This window comes from Nicotiana tabacum, chromosome 2, assembly GCF_000715075.1.
Source record: "Nicotiana tabacum cultivar K326 chromosome 2, ASM71507v2, whole genome shotgun sequence".
Lineage (NCBI taxonomy): Eukaryota > Viridiplantae > Streptophyta > Magnoliopsida > Solanales > Solanaceae > Nicotiana > Nicotiana tabacum.
In genome coordinates, this window is record NC_134081.1 from 33,758,570 (window position 1) to 33,772,583 (window position 14,014).

The following is a 14,014-nucleotide window of genomic DNA, read 5'->3' on the forward strand; positions in this document are numbered from 1 at the left end:
AGCTGACTACGCATCATTTGTCACGTGTGAACTATTGTATTGTTCACGTGATACATTTGTATTTTACCAATATATAATTCATGGGTCAAAAACAATGTTTATATTAATTGTCGATTAAATTTGTTGATTCACTTGATGCAAATATCAAAACTAAAATTTGATAATCACTGAGATTGCCAGAAACACAATTTTTTCATTAAAAAAAAGAAAAATGAAAGAAAGGTTAGCATGCAATCCTTTTGCACATTAGTGATAGTAATCTTGCCTAATCTCCCATTATTCTTTTCGTGACGAAGATATACAATTTATGCACGTGAGCACCCTTTTTTCTGTCAAGAAATGGGATTTAAAATTTATTTCAGTTGCTTTCTTCTTAGTTTTGTGTTTTCGTTATCATCCCTGTTAAGTTTCGTTCAAAACATAGCGTTGAAAAGTTGGTTTGAAAAAAGTACTAGCATGATAAGAAAGTTCTCTAATCATACGAAACTAAATGTGTGTAAAGATACACTAAAGTATTGAAAGAAAAGTGCAATGTCCAAGCAATGGTTTTATACATGCAAAAGTTTTGATATATCTAATTTAAAAACAAAAATAGTCAAAATCAAATTCAAAGGAAATTACTGTTAGAGATAAATACTACTTCTTGCAATGTTTAATTATACATGAAAGTCAATAATTTTTTAGAACTTCTTTTAACTGTAAAATTATGTAATTAAGTATAAAATGAGAGGTTAAAAGTTAAATTAGTTGTAAATAAAAATTACATTTTTTTTCAAAAGAAAAAAGAATTGCATAAAACAGGACAAAGGAAAATAGAATAAACAGGGATAGTAACGAAAAAAATGAAAAGAAAAAGGCAGAGAAATGAAGAGGAGAGTAATCATTAAGGTTGTGCCGAGTCTCAGAGATATATAGGGTGTGTTTGGTATAACGGAAAATATTTTCCGTGAAAAATATTTTTCAAAAAAATGTTTTCTTGGAAAATAAGTAGTAATTTTATTCATTTTTTGGTGTTTGGTACGCAAATTAAGGAAAATAACTTCTCAAGAATATTCATAAATTATATATAATTTAGATACAATAAACACGAAACCATAAACTTTCGAACCAACAACCTTCCGAACCCACAAATTTCATAAACTTCTGAAAAGTTAAACTTTCGAACCCGCAAACTTTCAAACCCGTAAACTCTATAATTTCTAAACCCGCAAACTTCAAAACACATAAATCTCCGAACTCATAACTTTGAAACTCGTAAAATTTCGAACCTACAAATTGAAAAATAAAAAAATTAGAACTGAAAATATATAAAAAAAATATTTTTTGCGGGGGTTGATGCAGAAAATAGAAAATTAAAAATACAAAAAAAAAATTATTGGGTAAAGGTGAGTGAGTGGTGCAGAAAAATAAAAAAATAGATAATAGAAAAATAAAAAAAATAAAAAAAATATTTTTTGCGGGTTGTGGGGTGGGGTTGGGTGGTTCAGAAAAATAAAAAAATAGAAAATTAAAAATATCTTTTTTTTTTTTTTTTTTTTTTGCGGGGATGAGGTGGGTGAATGGCACAAAAAACGAAAAAAGAACAAAAAATTAAGATTGAAGTTTTTGAAAAATATTTTACTAATTTTTTCTAGGAAAATTATTTTTCTCTAATTATAGAAAAATGTGTAAAAATGTTTTCCAAACTATTTTGGATCATCATACCAAACACAGCCCAGAATCTCTCACCTTAATTAGATGTTTGGAATTAGGGCTAATTAGTGAAGCTTACGCAATATCAAATGCAGATAGAGACTTAACCGGTGAAGGCAGCAGAGACCGACGAGTCACGTAAGCAGCAGCATGATAATACTACTATAAAAGCCAATATTCTCTCTCCTCCCTCGCCTCCATCACTTTCAAGCGCCTTTTGCATATTGAAGAAGAAATCTCAGGTTTGTTTGTCTTTTTTCTTCCTCTGTATAAAGCTGATTCGTCTTTCGTTGTGTATGTGTGTGTGTGTGTGTGTTCCTCAGATCTGACATTTTCCTCTCTGATTTCGTTTTCAGTGCATCCATCTCGTTCAGTCACCAATTACGAGACGATACGACAGAACAAAAGACAAGACTCGTCCCGATTTGATTCACAGGTTAGCCCTTTTTTGCTCATAATAATTACATACACGTCCGTTTATTTGATTGCATTATCTATTGCTGAGTGGATTTAGTTGTTTCAGTTTTGCCCTACTTTGGTCGGTGGATGCCACAGCATTCATGTGATTTAAACTTTCCTATTTCCTTTTTGTTTTATTTGTCAGCTGATTTCATTATTGGCCCTGACTTGGTGGGGTTGAAACGTAAAAAGGTCTTGTTTTTGGATGTCTGCAAGACCCACCCTAGTGTATTTGGGAGAATTCGCCATTAAATTTGCTGCCTATTGTTCCAGGATAAAGTGAGTGAAGGCTTAAGTCTTAACCAATAAGCTCGAGCTTCCCACGGTGCGCAAAAATGCTCTTTGGATGGTCTATCTGTGAATGATATTAGGGATTTGATTTACTTATTGAGGTTTTAGTTTCATTCTTTCCAATGCCTTTCCGGCGGTGGAAGTATTTATGACTTCCGTCAAGCCATTGCTGTTACTGTCTGAGCCTTCTTTTGAACCAGAACCTCGTCCTTACGATCAACACTATTCTTCTTCTCTTGTGAGTAAAAAGGACTTTCATTCAGCCGAGCTTCAGTCTCACAAGCCACATTCATCAGAATCCCCCCGAAGGATAGGAAACGCCTCGTATCGTGGAGTGGAACGGAGGACCATTGGCATGACAAAGCAGCTTTTGAAATATCCCGTGATTCATCTAGGGTGGCTTCATCTGGAGCAGCATCCACCCGTGATTCGTCTTTGTCTAGGGCTTCTTCTCGCGTCCAGGATAAGCTGAACACATCTCAGAGGCTTCTTCAGAAAAGCATGCAGTTGGAGGATAGCTTATTACATGGAAGTAACCCTAGGTTGATCCATGTTAATGATCCAAAAAAGACTAATGATAAGTTTGATTTCTGTGGAAATGAGATCAGAACTAGCAAGTATACAGTAATAACTTTCTTGCCGAAGAACCTATTCATTCAGTTTCATCGGGTTGCCTATTTATACTTTTTAGCTATCGCTGCTCTGAATCAGCTTCCACCTCTTGCTGTATTTGGGAGAACTGTGTCTCTGTTTCCTCTTCTGTTTGTGCTTTCTGTGACAGCTATAAAAGATGGTTATGAGGATTGGCGGAGACACAGATCAGATAGGAACGAGAATAATCGGGAGGCTCTAGTACTTCAATCTGGTGGGAAGTTTCAGTTAAAAAGATGGAAGACAATCCGGGCTGGTGAGGTTGTGAAGATCCTTGCTAATGAGACTATTCCCTGTGACATGGTGTTGTTAGGAACCAGTGATCCTAGTGGAATTGCTTATATTCAGACAATGAATCTTGACGGTGAATCAAACTTGAAGACAAGGTATGCTAGGCAAGAAACAACTTCATTAGTGTGTGAAGGGGAGATGATTTCGGGAGTTATTAGATGTGAACAACCTAACAGGAACATTTATGAATTCACGGCCAATATGGAGTTTAATGGGCATAGATTTCCGCTCAGCCAATCGAATATCATATTGCGTGGTTGCCAGCTGAAGAACACAGAATGGGCAGTTGGAGTAGCGGTTTATGCTGGGCAAGAGACTAAAGCTATGTTGAACAGCACTGCGTCTCCATCTAAAAGAAGCAGGCTGGAAACATATATGAACCGGGAAACCCTTTGGCTGTCTATTTTCCTTTTTGTGATGTGCTTGGTTGTAGCAGTTGGGATGGGTCTATGGTTGAAGCGCCATGAGGAACAGCTTGATACCTTGCCTTATTACAGAAGAGTTTACTTTGAAGAAGGAAAACATGGCAAACAGTATAAGTACTATGGGATTCCTATGGAAACATTTTTCTCCTTTCTGAGTTTGATCATAGTTTTCCAGATAATGATACCTATATCTCTTTATATCACCATGGAGTTAGTTCGCTTGGGACAGTCGTATTTCATGATTGGAGACAGGCATATGTATGATATTAACAGTAATTCTAGGTTTCAGTGCAGATCCCTAAATATCAATGAGGATTTGGGTCAGATTCGCTATGTTTTTTCAGATAAAACAGGAACACTTACCGAAAATAAGATGGAATTCAGAAGAGCTAGTGTGTGGGGAAAAAGTTATGGGAGATCCCTTTCTGCTGCTGATGCATCAGTAAACACAGATATTGGAGGTATGCTAACTGTATACTATATTTTTCTAAACATAGTTTGGATCTTTGACTTGTATAACTGGATGGGTTGGATCTTTGAACCTGCATAACTGGAGGATTATCATGATCAGACAATGTAACGAAAATTTTGTAGAATGCTTATGTATTTTCCCTATTAGGTACTTCCAGAAATAAGAAGCAGGAAAAAGGGTACAAGAAGGAAAAGTAATTAACAGGAAAACTAGAAACGGAAAAGTGAAGTCAGTCCATTTGTGCAAACATGCAGAAATTGTTAGTTTTAATGTTGTTAATATCTGATGATTCTTGATGTCACTGTTTCGTCAGATGGCTTATGCTTCATTCTCTTGACAGTACTGTCCTTTTGTCTCAATGAAATGCTTGGAATATTTTTCATTGCAGCTTCTGCTGATTATAATATTTGTTGGCGTGAGTCACAGTTATAGAATGTAGACTGCTCAACAGTGTTAAGAGAAAAATTTGTAACTTTGCCTATCTGCCAAGAAGAATTATATGTACCTGATGTAGTCGGATTGGATCTTTCTTGAATGCTATTGCCGTCACATTATGGTTTATTAGATACCCAAATGAGCTTATTGGCTGTGAAAGCACACTTATGCAATTTTTGCATGAATTTATCATTTATTTAGTAAGAGCTTTTTTATCATTGTCATTCATTAGTGTGTGTTCCCACCCTCAGATACCAAGCAGTTAATTTATTTAACAAGAGTTGATATTACACGGCGACAATGAGATTTAAATTTATTTTGTTCTCATTGTTTGGATTTATTAGTTTATGACACTACAAAATGTATTCCTATTCCATGTAAGATGTGTTAAGCTGCTTCACTGTCTTTGCTTGCTCATTCTGATGCACTCAATCTTTATTTATTTTTATAAGTCTGATGCACTCAATATTTATTTCTTTACATTATTGTAACTCCTTCAAAAATTATGTCCTGAAGTGAATAATTGCTGCTATATGTTTCATATTGTAAAATGTTGATCTCCTGCACGGTTGATAGTACATTGCTACTTTAACCAATGGAATACTCTCTTTTCATAAGTGCCTTTTCACTTATTTTTTAGTTATTCTTTTTCTCGTGTAGCATCTATTTTGCTATATCTTGTCAACCTAAAACGGTGTATTTGTCCTCTTGTATTACCTACATAAGCAACAGTCATGGTTCCCTATGCCTTATGGGGGGTTTTCTTTCTCTTCTCGAAAGAATAATCACTAGTTTGACCATAAGTTATCTGCAAGAACAGACTGTTTAGTTGTGTTTGTAGTTGCTGTTCTTTTTGTATATTCTAACGTCCATAATTCCGCAGTGTAGAGCATGTAATATGTTCATGCATGGCTTTGTATATCAACTGATAATAAGGAGCCAGCTGCATTCTTTGTTTGGTTCTTCCTTTTGAGGTTTTGTTTTCACTTAAATATGTTTGTGCACCGAAGTAAATAATTGTTCTTGTAATGATGTGCAGAAGAACCAATCCAACATCCTTCGAGTCGAAGAAAGTTAACTATCAAATCAGAAGTTCCAACTGATGTTGAACTAATGCAATTGTTACATGCCAAGCTAGACGGAGAAGAGAGGATTGCTGCAGACGAGTTTTTTCTGACATTGGCAGCATGTAATACCGTGATTCCTATTCCTACCAAAAGTTCTTCTAGTGGTATACAGAACAATGTGGACGACACTGACATCACCATTGAGTATCAAGGTGAATCTCCTGATGAACAAGCACTAGTAGCTGCTGCATCTGCTTATGGGTATACACTGTGTGAGCGGACATCTGGTCATATTGTGACTGATGTCAAGGGTGAGAAACTAAGGTACATGACTGTTTCACTTCATGTTTATTGTTTGGTGCTAGTTGCCCTAGGGAATCTTTTAGAACTTGTCAATGAAATAGTATTGATTACTATTGTAAGTGTTAGTGATGCATGCTATCTATAGCATTGTGACTTTTCCATCCACATTCACACATTGGTTCCTTCTCTTGCTTTCCTCTTGTTAATTTTGGTAATTTGCTTAAGTATAACTTCTTAGGCGTTGGAAATGCGGACTAATTTTTGGCTGGTGCAGGTTGGATGTCTTAGGACTTCATGAGTTTGACAGTGTGCGTAAAAGAATGTCTGTTGTTATTAGATTCCCAAATGATTCTGTAAAAGTTTTGGTCAAAGGGGCTGATACTTCAATGTTTAGCATTTTAAGCAAAGAGCATGAAACTCATGAACACATAAAGAATACCACTCATACTCATTTGAATGAGTACTCCTCTGAAGGACTGCGAACCCTTGTGGTCGCTGCAAGGGACCTTACAGGAGAAGAACTTGAGGAGTGGCAATGCTTGTATGAGGATGCTAGTACAACTTTGAATGACAGATCAGCAAAATTACGCCAAACAGCATCTCTAATCGAGTGCAATTTAACTCTACTTGGCGCCACCGCAATAGAGGACAAACTACAAGAGGGTGTACCAGAAGCTATTGAGTCTTTGCGGCAAGCAGGAATAAAGGTTTGGGTTCTTACTGGAGATAAGCAAGAAACTGCAATTTCAATTGGTTTGTCTTGCAAACTCTTGACCTCTGACATGCACCAGATCATCATTAATGGCTCTTCAGAAAATGAATGCAAAAGGTTATTGTCAGACGCCAAGGCCAAATATGGCGTGAAGCCCGCAAGTTGTGATAATCGGATCTTAAAATTGCAGAGAGAAGCAGAAAATGGTTATCATGAAATTCCAGAGGGCACAAAGTCATATAAATTACCGCAGCAGCTTGCGGGAGAGGAAGGAATTTCTGTTGGACCTCTAGCACTCATAATTGATGGGAATAGTCTTGTGTATATCTTGGAGAAAGATCTTGAGTCTGAGGTAATCATCCTTTCTAAAGCTTCATTCTTGATGATAGTCATCTTGTTGGTTCCTTATTTTGTTTAGAAAAAGAGAGTATATATCTTGTTTACACATTAGCCTTTTACCTTTCGATGTACATTGAGAGCCATTATTTGTGATTGTCATCCTGTCACAGCTCTTCGATCTTGCGACTTCATGTAAAGTTGTGCTTTGCTGTCGCGTTGCCCCTTTGCAGAAGGCTGGAATTGTTGATCTAATAAAGAGCCGCACTGATGATATGACACTAGCCATAGGTGATGGTGAGTTAGCTATATATTATTAGGTGTTTTCTGCATATGTTAAATGATATATATATTGTCAGAATTTTGTCCGATGCGAAAAGAGCTTGTTTGTATGAATTATATAGATGAGATTTTGTGGTCATCTTTGGGGATGTTATGTTTTTAAGGTTTTTCAAGTGCATGCACAACTGTTTTCCTGGTCTAATTTTGAAACTTCTCAGGGGCTAACGATGTTTCAATGATCCAAATCGCGGATGTTGGTGTTGGAATATGTGGTCAAGAAGGGCGCCAAGCTGTGATGGCATCAGACTTTGCTATGGGACAGTTTCGATTTCTGAAGCGTTTGCTTCTTGTGCATGGACATTGGAATTACCAGCGTGTTGGTTATTTGGTTCTTTACAACTTCTACCGCAATGCTGTTTTTGTTTTCATGCTTTTCTGGTAGGCTTCTTCTCCTTCTAACTTTCTGTTACAGATCTTTCTATAGGATATCAGTGTTATCAAAAGCAAAAAGCGCAAAAAAAGCTCTAAGGTTTGTTGGGGCTTTAAGCGCAAATCGCAAATAAAGCGTGGGCTTTAAGGAAGAAAGGCGCAAATGGAGAAAAACTACAAATATATATGTGTAGTCCAAGAGTAATATCTATAAGCATGAATACCAAATATATGGACAAAGAAATTGAAGAAAATTTACGATAAAGTGAAATATCAATTGTTTAATATCGCGTCTTTCGGATTACGCTCGTTAGCTAGGAAAAGTATGCCTTAGAGCCTTGATGACAACACTGAAGCGCCTGTTAAGCAAGGTAAAGCGCTCAACATATTTTGAGCCTCTCTTCAGGGCGTAAGCGCGCTTTAAGCACGCCTTTGATAACACCGTAGGATATTTGTGCAAAAATCCCCCCCTCCCCAAAGTCCCCAAACAAATGAGTAAGAAAGGTTAAAGAAAAAGAAAAAAAGAACACATCTGAGGTCATGTACATCACAACCTGGAAAAGCTCCATGGAAATGTCATCTGCAAACAAGGGCTGGGGCTTCAGTGCTGCTATAAGCTCTTGATTTAAAGTTATAAATATGGTACATCTTGTGGGAAATTGAAAAAGGAATAATAGTGGCAGAGTTCCAGTGAGATCTCACAGGTAGCTTTCTGCTTAAAAGGGTACCAGGGGAAGTGGCAATATTTTGTTTAAGTGGTGATTTGAGTGATAAGCGGGGTGGGCATACATATGTGTTATGTGTAAAGTGTAAAATAGTGTATAATGGCCTGTGGGTGTCGAGAATTCCAGGGAAGTGACGATATCTGTTCAGATGGTGTGTGAGGCAATTCTAAAAGCTTGCAACCAACAAAGGGGAGGAAAGTTTAGCTGTTTCAGACTTTCAGTACATGTAAGGAGTCTGGTCAAACATATCAATCATGTATTGTCAAGCTTTATAAGACTTTGAGGTTGCTGTCCCAGGTAATTGGTGTGAGCCAGTTTATGCTAGCTGGCAGTCGAGTCACATTTAGAGGACAATGAAAATATATCTTATTTGTATGCATTCTGGAAACCTGAGCTTGGTTTACTAAATCCGCTATTGTTATCATGCATTATAGTTACTATGGTTTGAATTTCTTCTCATATCTCCTAGAATGTGATTTGCAGTTTGAAAAAACACAATATGAAACAGGTATCTGAACGTATTTGTCCTGTAATCTGTTGTCTGTAGGTACATATTGTGCACAGCTTTTTCTGCAACTTCTGCATTAACAGATTGGAGTAGTATGTTTTATTCTGTCATCTATACTTCCGTACCTACAGTAATTGTTGGTATTCTGGACAAGGACTTAAGTCATAAGACACTACTTAAGTATCCTAAACTCTATGCTGCTGGCCACAGACAGGAAAGTTACAATATGAAACTCTTCTGGGTCACCATGATTGATACAGTTTGGCAGAGCCTTGTTCTTTTTTATGTACCACTATTCACTTATCATCAGAGCGATGTTGACATATGGAGTATGGGTAGCTTGTGGACAATTGCAGTAGTGATCCTTGTCAACATTCACTTGGCAATGGACATACAGCGCTGGGTAATATATACTCATATGGCAGTGTGGGGGTCAATTATTATCACGTATGTCTGTTTGGTGGTGCTGGACTCTATACCTGTCTTCCCTAATTATGGGTTAGTATTAACGCTGAAGTCCTAATATATTACATCTAAACGTTCTTTACATTTAGATTAAGAGGTCTATGATGTAACATAATTTTTCTGTCTTCTGCAGTACAATTTATCAGCTGGTGAAGTCACCTACGTACTGGCTCTTAATTTTGCTTATTATAGTTATGGCTCTGCTTCCTCGCTTTATTCTCAAAGTTATGCACCAAATTTTCTGGCCGTCGGACATCCAGATAGCTAGAGAAGCAGAGATATCGAGGAAAAGACCTAGCCATTCTAGGTCTAGATCAGGTCACGGTGAAAGCTAATATGTGCTGTCTACATTGCCAATCACCCAATTAGATATAACTTCCGTTGGGTTTGCCTGGTGCTTGGCTTCCCGTCGTATTCAGGTTTAGAAGTTGCAGGTATGTCACCACTCCCTAACAAGGGAATCGAGCATTTAACTATTTACGATGTCTCCCACGGGGATGGAAATCAAAATCGGGCAGGATTTGCTCAATCAAATTCGATCTTACCCGATCTAAGGTTTACCATCTCTCTGTCCTCGTGCATCTTTTCAAATTGGCCAAAGGAAAATCAAAAGAATGCTTATAGTGTATCCATTACCGGATAAAACTACCTTTTCTTGTAAAAAGATAATCTTTCCATTGTTTAAAAGGAAAAAAAATAAAATAATTGTTAGGTGCTTTTAGAATGGAAATGACAGTTAAAAAGGGGTCAGTATTTTAGGGAAGATATCCTTCTCATGATGTGAAACTTACCGATGCCATTTTCCATCCCCTATTTTTGTCATGCTGCACCCCCGAGTTGTCTCTGATATAAGAGCAGAGAACTAGTCTTTCGAGATAGCGCAAAGTGTTTAGGACAAAGGTTGCTTAACACTAACATATCTCGCTCATGCTTCAGATGAGGTACACACATAAGAAAAGATCTGGTGGAGTCACCATTTGACTGAAAGAAAAGGGAAGAGATGTTGACAATATTGGGCCTCAGCCACATTAACATTTGATTTGAAGACATACCCGGCCCATTTGTATAGTTACTGGCCCAGTTGTATTAAGTGGCCCATCTGTATTTTTCATTTGGGTGTATTGTATATGTGTAATCAGAAGTTTCTAAACACAGTTGAGGTCAATTCATTTTTCTTTCTTTCGGATATTTCCACTCCTCCTTTTCTCTCTCTTTCTCTCAGATTAGGTTTCATATTCTTCTCACTTCTCTCTCGGTTATGGGTTAATTTGTCCACATTAACATGGTATCAGAGCCTAGAATCGATCGATTCTAACTCCGCTCTATCGATTCTAACTCCGCTCTATCGATCGATTCTAACTCCGCTTAGCAACAATTTTTTTGGGTTCGATTTTTCTGTGAATTGTTTTTGAGCGATTTAGCCTCGATACAAGTTCTTGTTATGCGATGGTTTAGCAGGAACTTTTCATGATATTTCTGAGGTAAAATTTTGGTGGTTCGAGATCTGTGTTCTCTGGTGGTTCGAGGTCTACCGATTGGATGTATGTTGCTGTGTTTTTCGGTTAATTTCAAGGCCTTACTTCTTTAGGTTGTAGAGCAAGACGGTAATCTCTATTATTAACCATTGTTCACGCTCAGTGTTGACAAATTCTGTCAGTTGCTTACATTTTGTAAAATATACCTAATTAGGGTTTTACCATGGGTAGTCCTGATGTTAGCTCAACTTCTACTGCTGATGGGTTTGATGACTTTACTGTTTCCCCTTCTCACCCATTTTATGTTTATCCCTCGGATAATCCAGGTACTCACCTGGTATCCCCACCTTTTGATGGTAGTGGTTTCGTTATTTGGCGTAAAAACATGCTGACTGCATTGTCTGCTAAAAACAAGTTAGGTCTTATAACTGGTAGAGTCCCAAAGGCCCAATTCCGTTCCCCATACTATCAGTTCTGGGAACGATGTAATGACATGGTCATTGCATGGATAACAAATTCATTGTCTAGAGATATAGCCAATAGTGTGATGTGTTTTGATAATGCCAAGGATATGTGGGCTGATATTAATGAAAGGTTTGGTACCTCAAATGGCTCCAAATATATTCAAATTCAGAGGGATGTTAGTGTTACATCTCAAGGGTCTTTGGACATTGCCACTTATTTCACCAAACTAAGGGGTCTCTGGGATGAACTTAGTACTGCATATGTAGGACCAGTTTGTTCTTGTGAAGCTTTGCCTAAATTCATTGAAGAACAGAAAATGTACCAATTTCTTAGTGGGTTAAACGAGTCCTACTCTACATGCAAAAGCAATATCCTGATGATGCCATCTCTCCCTTCTTTGAGCAAAGCCTATTCCATGCTTCAACATGATGAGAAGCAAAAAGAAACTTCTGCTCCTCTTCCCAGCTTCTCTAATGATTCTGCTTCGTTCAATGTTTCAACTGGACATATGAATTATCATAGGGCTTTCCATCAACGGGTACAATTTGACTCAAAAATAGGTTCTACTTCCATCTCAAATCTTTCTTGTAAGTATTGTAAGAAGACTGGACACTGTTGATAAGTGCTACAAGCTCCATGGCTTTCCCCCTGACTTCAAATTTACCAAGAACAAGAGGTCTGCTGCATGTGTTCAGTCTGAGGCTCCTCTTCCCGATTCTGTCCCTTCTAGTCATGGTCCTTCTGAAGTTCCTGGTCATGGATTCAGTAAAGAACAATATCAACACCTTATGAATTTGTTCCAGCAAGTTCACACCTCTCCTGCCTTCCACCATGAGAATAATGTTGTTGACAATATTGGTTTTGCAAATTTTGCAGGTGTGTACAATCACCCTGAAGTACATTCTAGTTCTTTTCATACATGTGCTGTTTCAACTTTAGGTTTAAACCCTTGGATCATAGATTCTGGTGCCACCAATCACATGACACCACATAAACATCTTCTACACAATTTTCAGCCATTAGTTTCTCCTTTTCTGATAACTTTACCAAATGGATATAAAGTTAAAGTTATATCTACTGGATCTTTAGTCCTTAGAACAGATATGATATTACATAATGTTATTTTAGTTCCTTCTTTTCTTTTCAACTTGATTTCTGTGCACAAATTGCTTCTTCAGTTTCAATGTCTTGCAGTCTTCAGCAATTCTACTTGTATTTTACAGGGCCTTTCTAGCCTCTGGAAATTGGTAAGGCTGCAAATGGACTGTACTTCTTGCATCCAGCTGATCCACAACTTTCTACTCCTGTTCCTTGTGTTTCTAATTCTGTTCATAGTAGTGTTTCTGCTCCTGTTTTCAATTCTTCTGAAACTTCTGTAATTCATAGTTCCACTTGTAATCCACCTACTGTTGCTAATAAAAGTGATTTGTTTTGGCATCAAAGGTTGGGTCATATTCCTTTTGCCAGAATGAAATCTATTTCTTTCTTGTCTGATAAAATTTCATCTAAACAACCATTCTTATGCACTGTTTGTCCTATGGCTAGACAACAGAGATTACCATTTCATGATAGTACTATCCATTCATCTGTTCCTTTTCAACTTGTTCACATTGATATTTGGGGTCCCTGCAATACCTCCACTTACAATGGCTTTAGATATTTTCTGACTCTAGTTGATGACTTTACTAGAGTGACTTGGACTCACCTTTTATCTTGTAAAAGTAATACTCTTTCAATCCTTAAAGCTTTCCTCCAACTAGTCAAAGTGCAATTTAAGTCTACTATTCAATGTTTCAGGTCTGATAATGCATATGAATTAGGCAGTAGTACTGCATCTCAACAATTTTTCACTGATAATGGGATTCTTCACCAAACTACAATTCCACACACTCCACAACAAAATGGGGTAGTTGAAAGAAAACACAAACACTTATTAGAAGTGTCTAGAGCCCTCATTTTTCAGTCCAAGCTTCCCCTCAGGTTTTGGGGTGAGTGTGTTCTCACTGCCACTTACATTATCAATAGGATTCTTTCAACTAGTCTACACAATATATCTCCTTTTGAAAAATTAAATGGTACTGTTCCTACTTATGACTACTTGGAAATCTTTTGGCTGCTTTTGTTATGCTGCCTGTCCTAGACCTGGTAGAGATAAATTTCAGTCCAGGTCCATTTCTGTTGTATTCTTGGGGTATCCTTGTGGTAAAAAGGGCTACAAATTATTAAATTTGTCTAATCATTATGTTTTTTTTCTCTAGGGATGTGGTCTTTCATGAGCACATATTCCTTTACCATTCTTCTTCTTCCCCTACTTTTCCTCCTCCACCTGATTTTGTTGACCTTCCTCCTCCCTCTAATGTGAACACTTATTCACCTGTTCATGTTGATCCTCCTACACTTTCCCCCACTTCCATCACTTCTGCTGTTGTTCCTCCTTTCACCACTTCTTCTCAGTCTTCTCATTCCTGCCCTCTAGTTCCTGAAATTAGGAAGTCTAGCAGAACTGTTATTCCTCCAGCTTACCTTAAGGA

General features: G+C 37.4%; 1 protein-coding gene across 9 annotated transcripts; it reads left to right on the plus strand.

Annotated features, from left to right (window-relative positions):
- The first annotated feature begins 1,726 nt into the window (after positions 1-1,726).
- On the plus strand, positions 1,727-12,982 carry LOC107831171 (phospholipid-transporting ATPase 1). 9 transcript variants are annotated; one of them, XR_012699765.1, is made up of 11 exons: positions 1,728-1,934; positions 2,049-2,128; positions 2,297-4,270; positions 5,756-6,107; positions 6,361-6,793; positions 6,878-7,150; positions 7,308-7,431; positions 7,635-7,854; positions 9,118-9,576; positions 9,677-9,977; positions 10,480-10,731. XR_012699765.1 is itself a non-coding variant. In XM_016658908.2 (10 exons), exons 3-10 carry the CDS (start codon positions 2,944-2,946, stop codon positions 9,876-9,878), a joined length of 3,390 nt encoding a protein of 1,129 aa, XP_016514394.2. In that variant the 5' UTR covers positions 1,727-1,934; positions 2,049-2,128; positions 2,297-2,943; the 3' UTR covers positions 9,879-10,731. The 9 variants fall into 9 exon arrangements, 4 of the variants coding, with proteins under 4 accessions (XP_016514394.2, XP_075088562.1, XP_016514391.2 ...); XM_016658908.2 differs by having other exon boundaries at positions 1,727-1,934; positions 9,677-10,731; XR_001658298.2 differs by lacking the exon at positions 10,480-10,731 and adding an exon at positions 12,707-12,982 and having other exon boundaries at positions 1,760-1,934; positions 6,361-7,150.
- Positions 12,983-14,014: the final 1,032 nt, after the last annotated feature.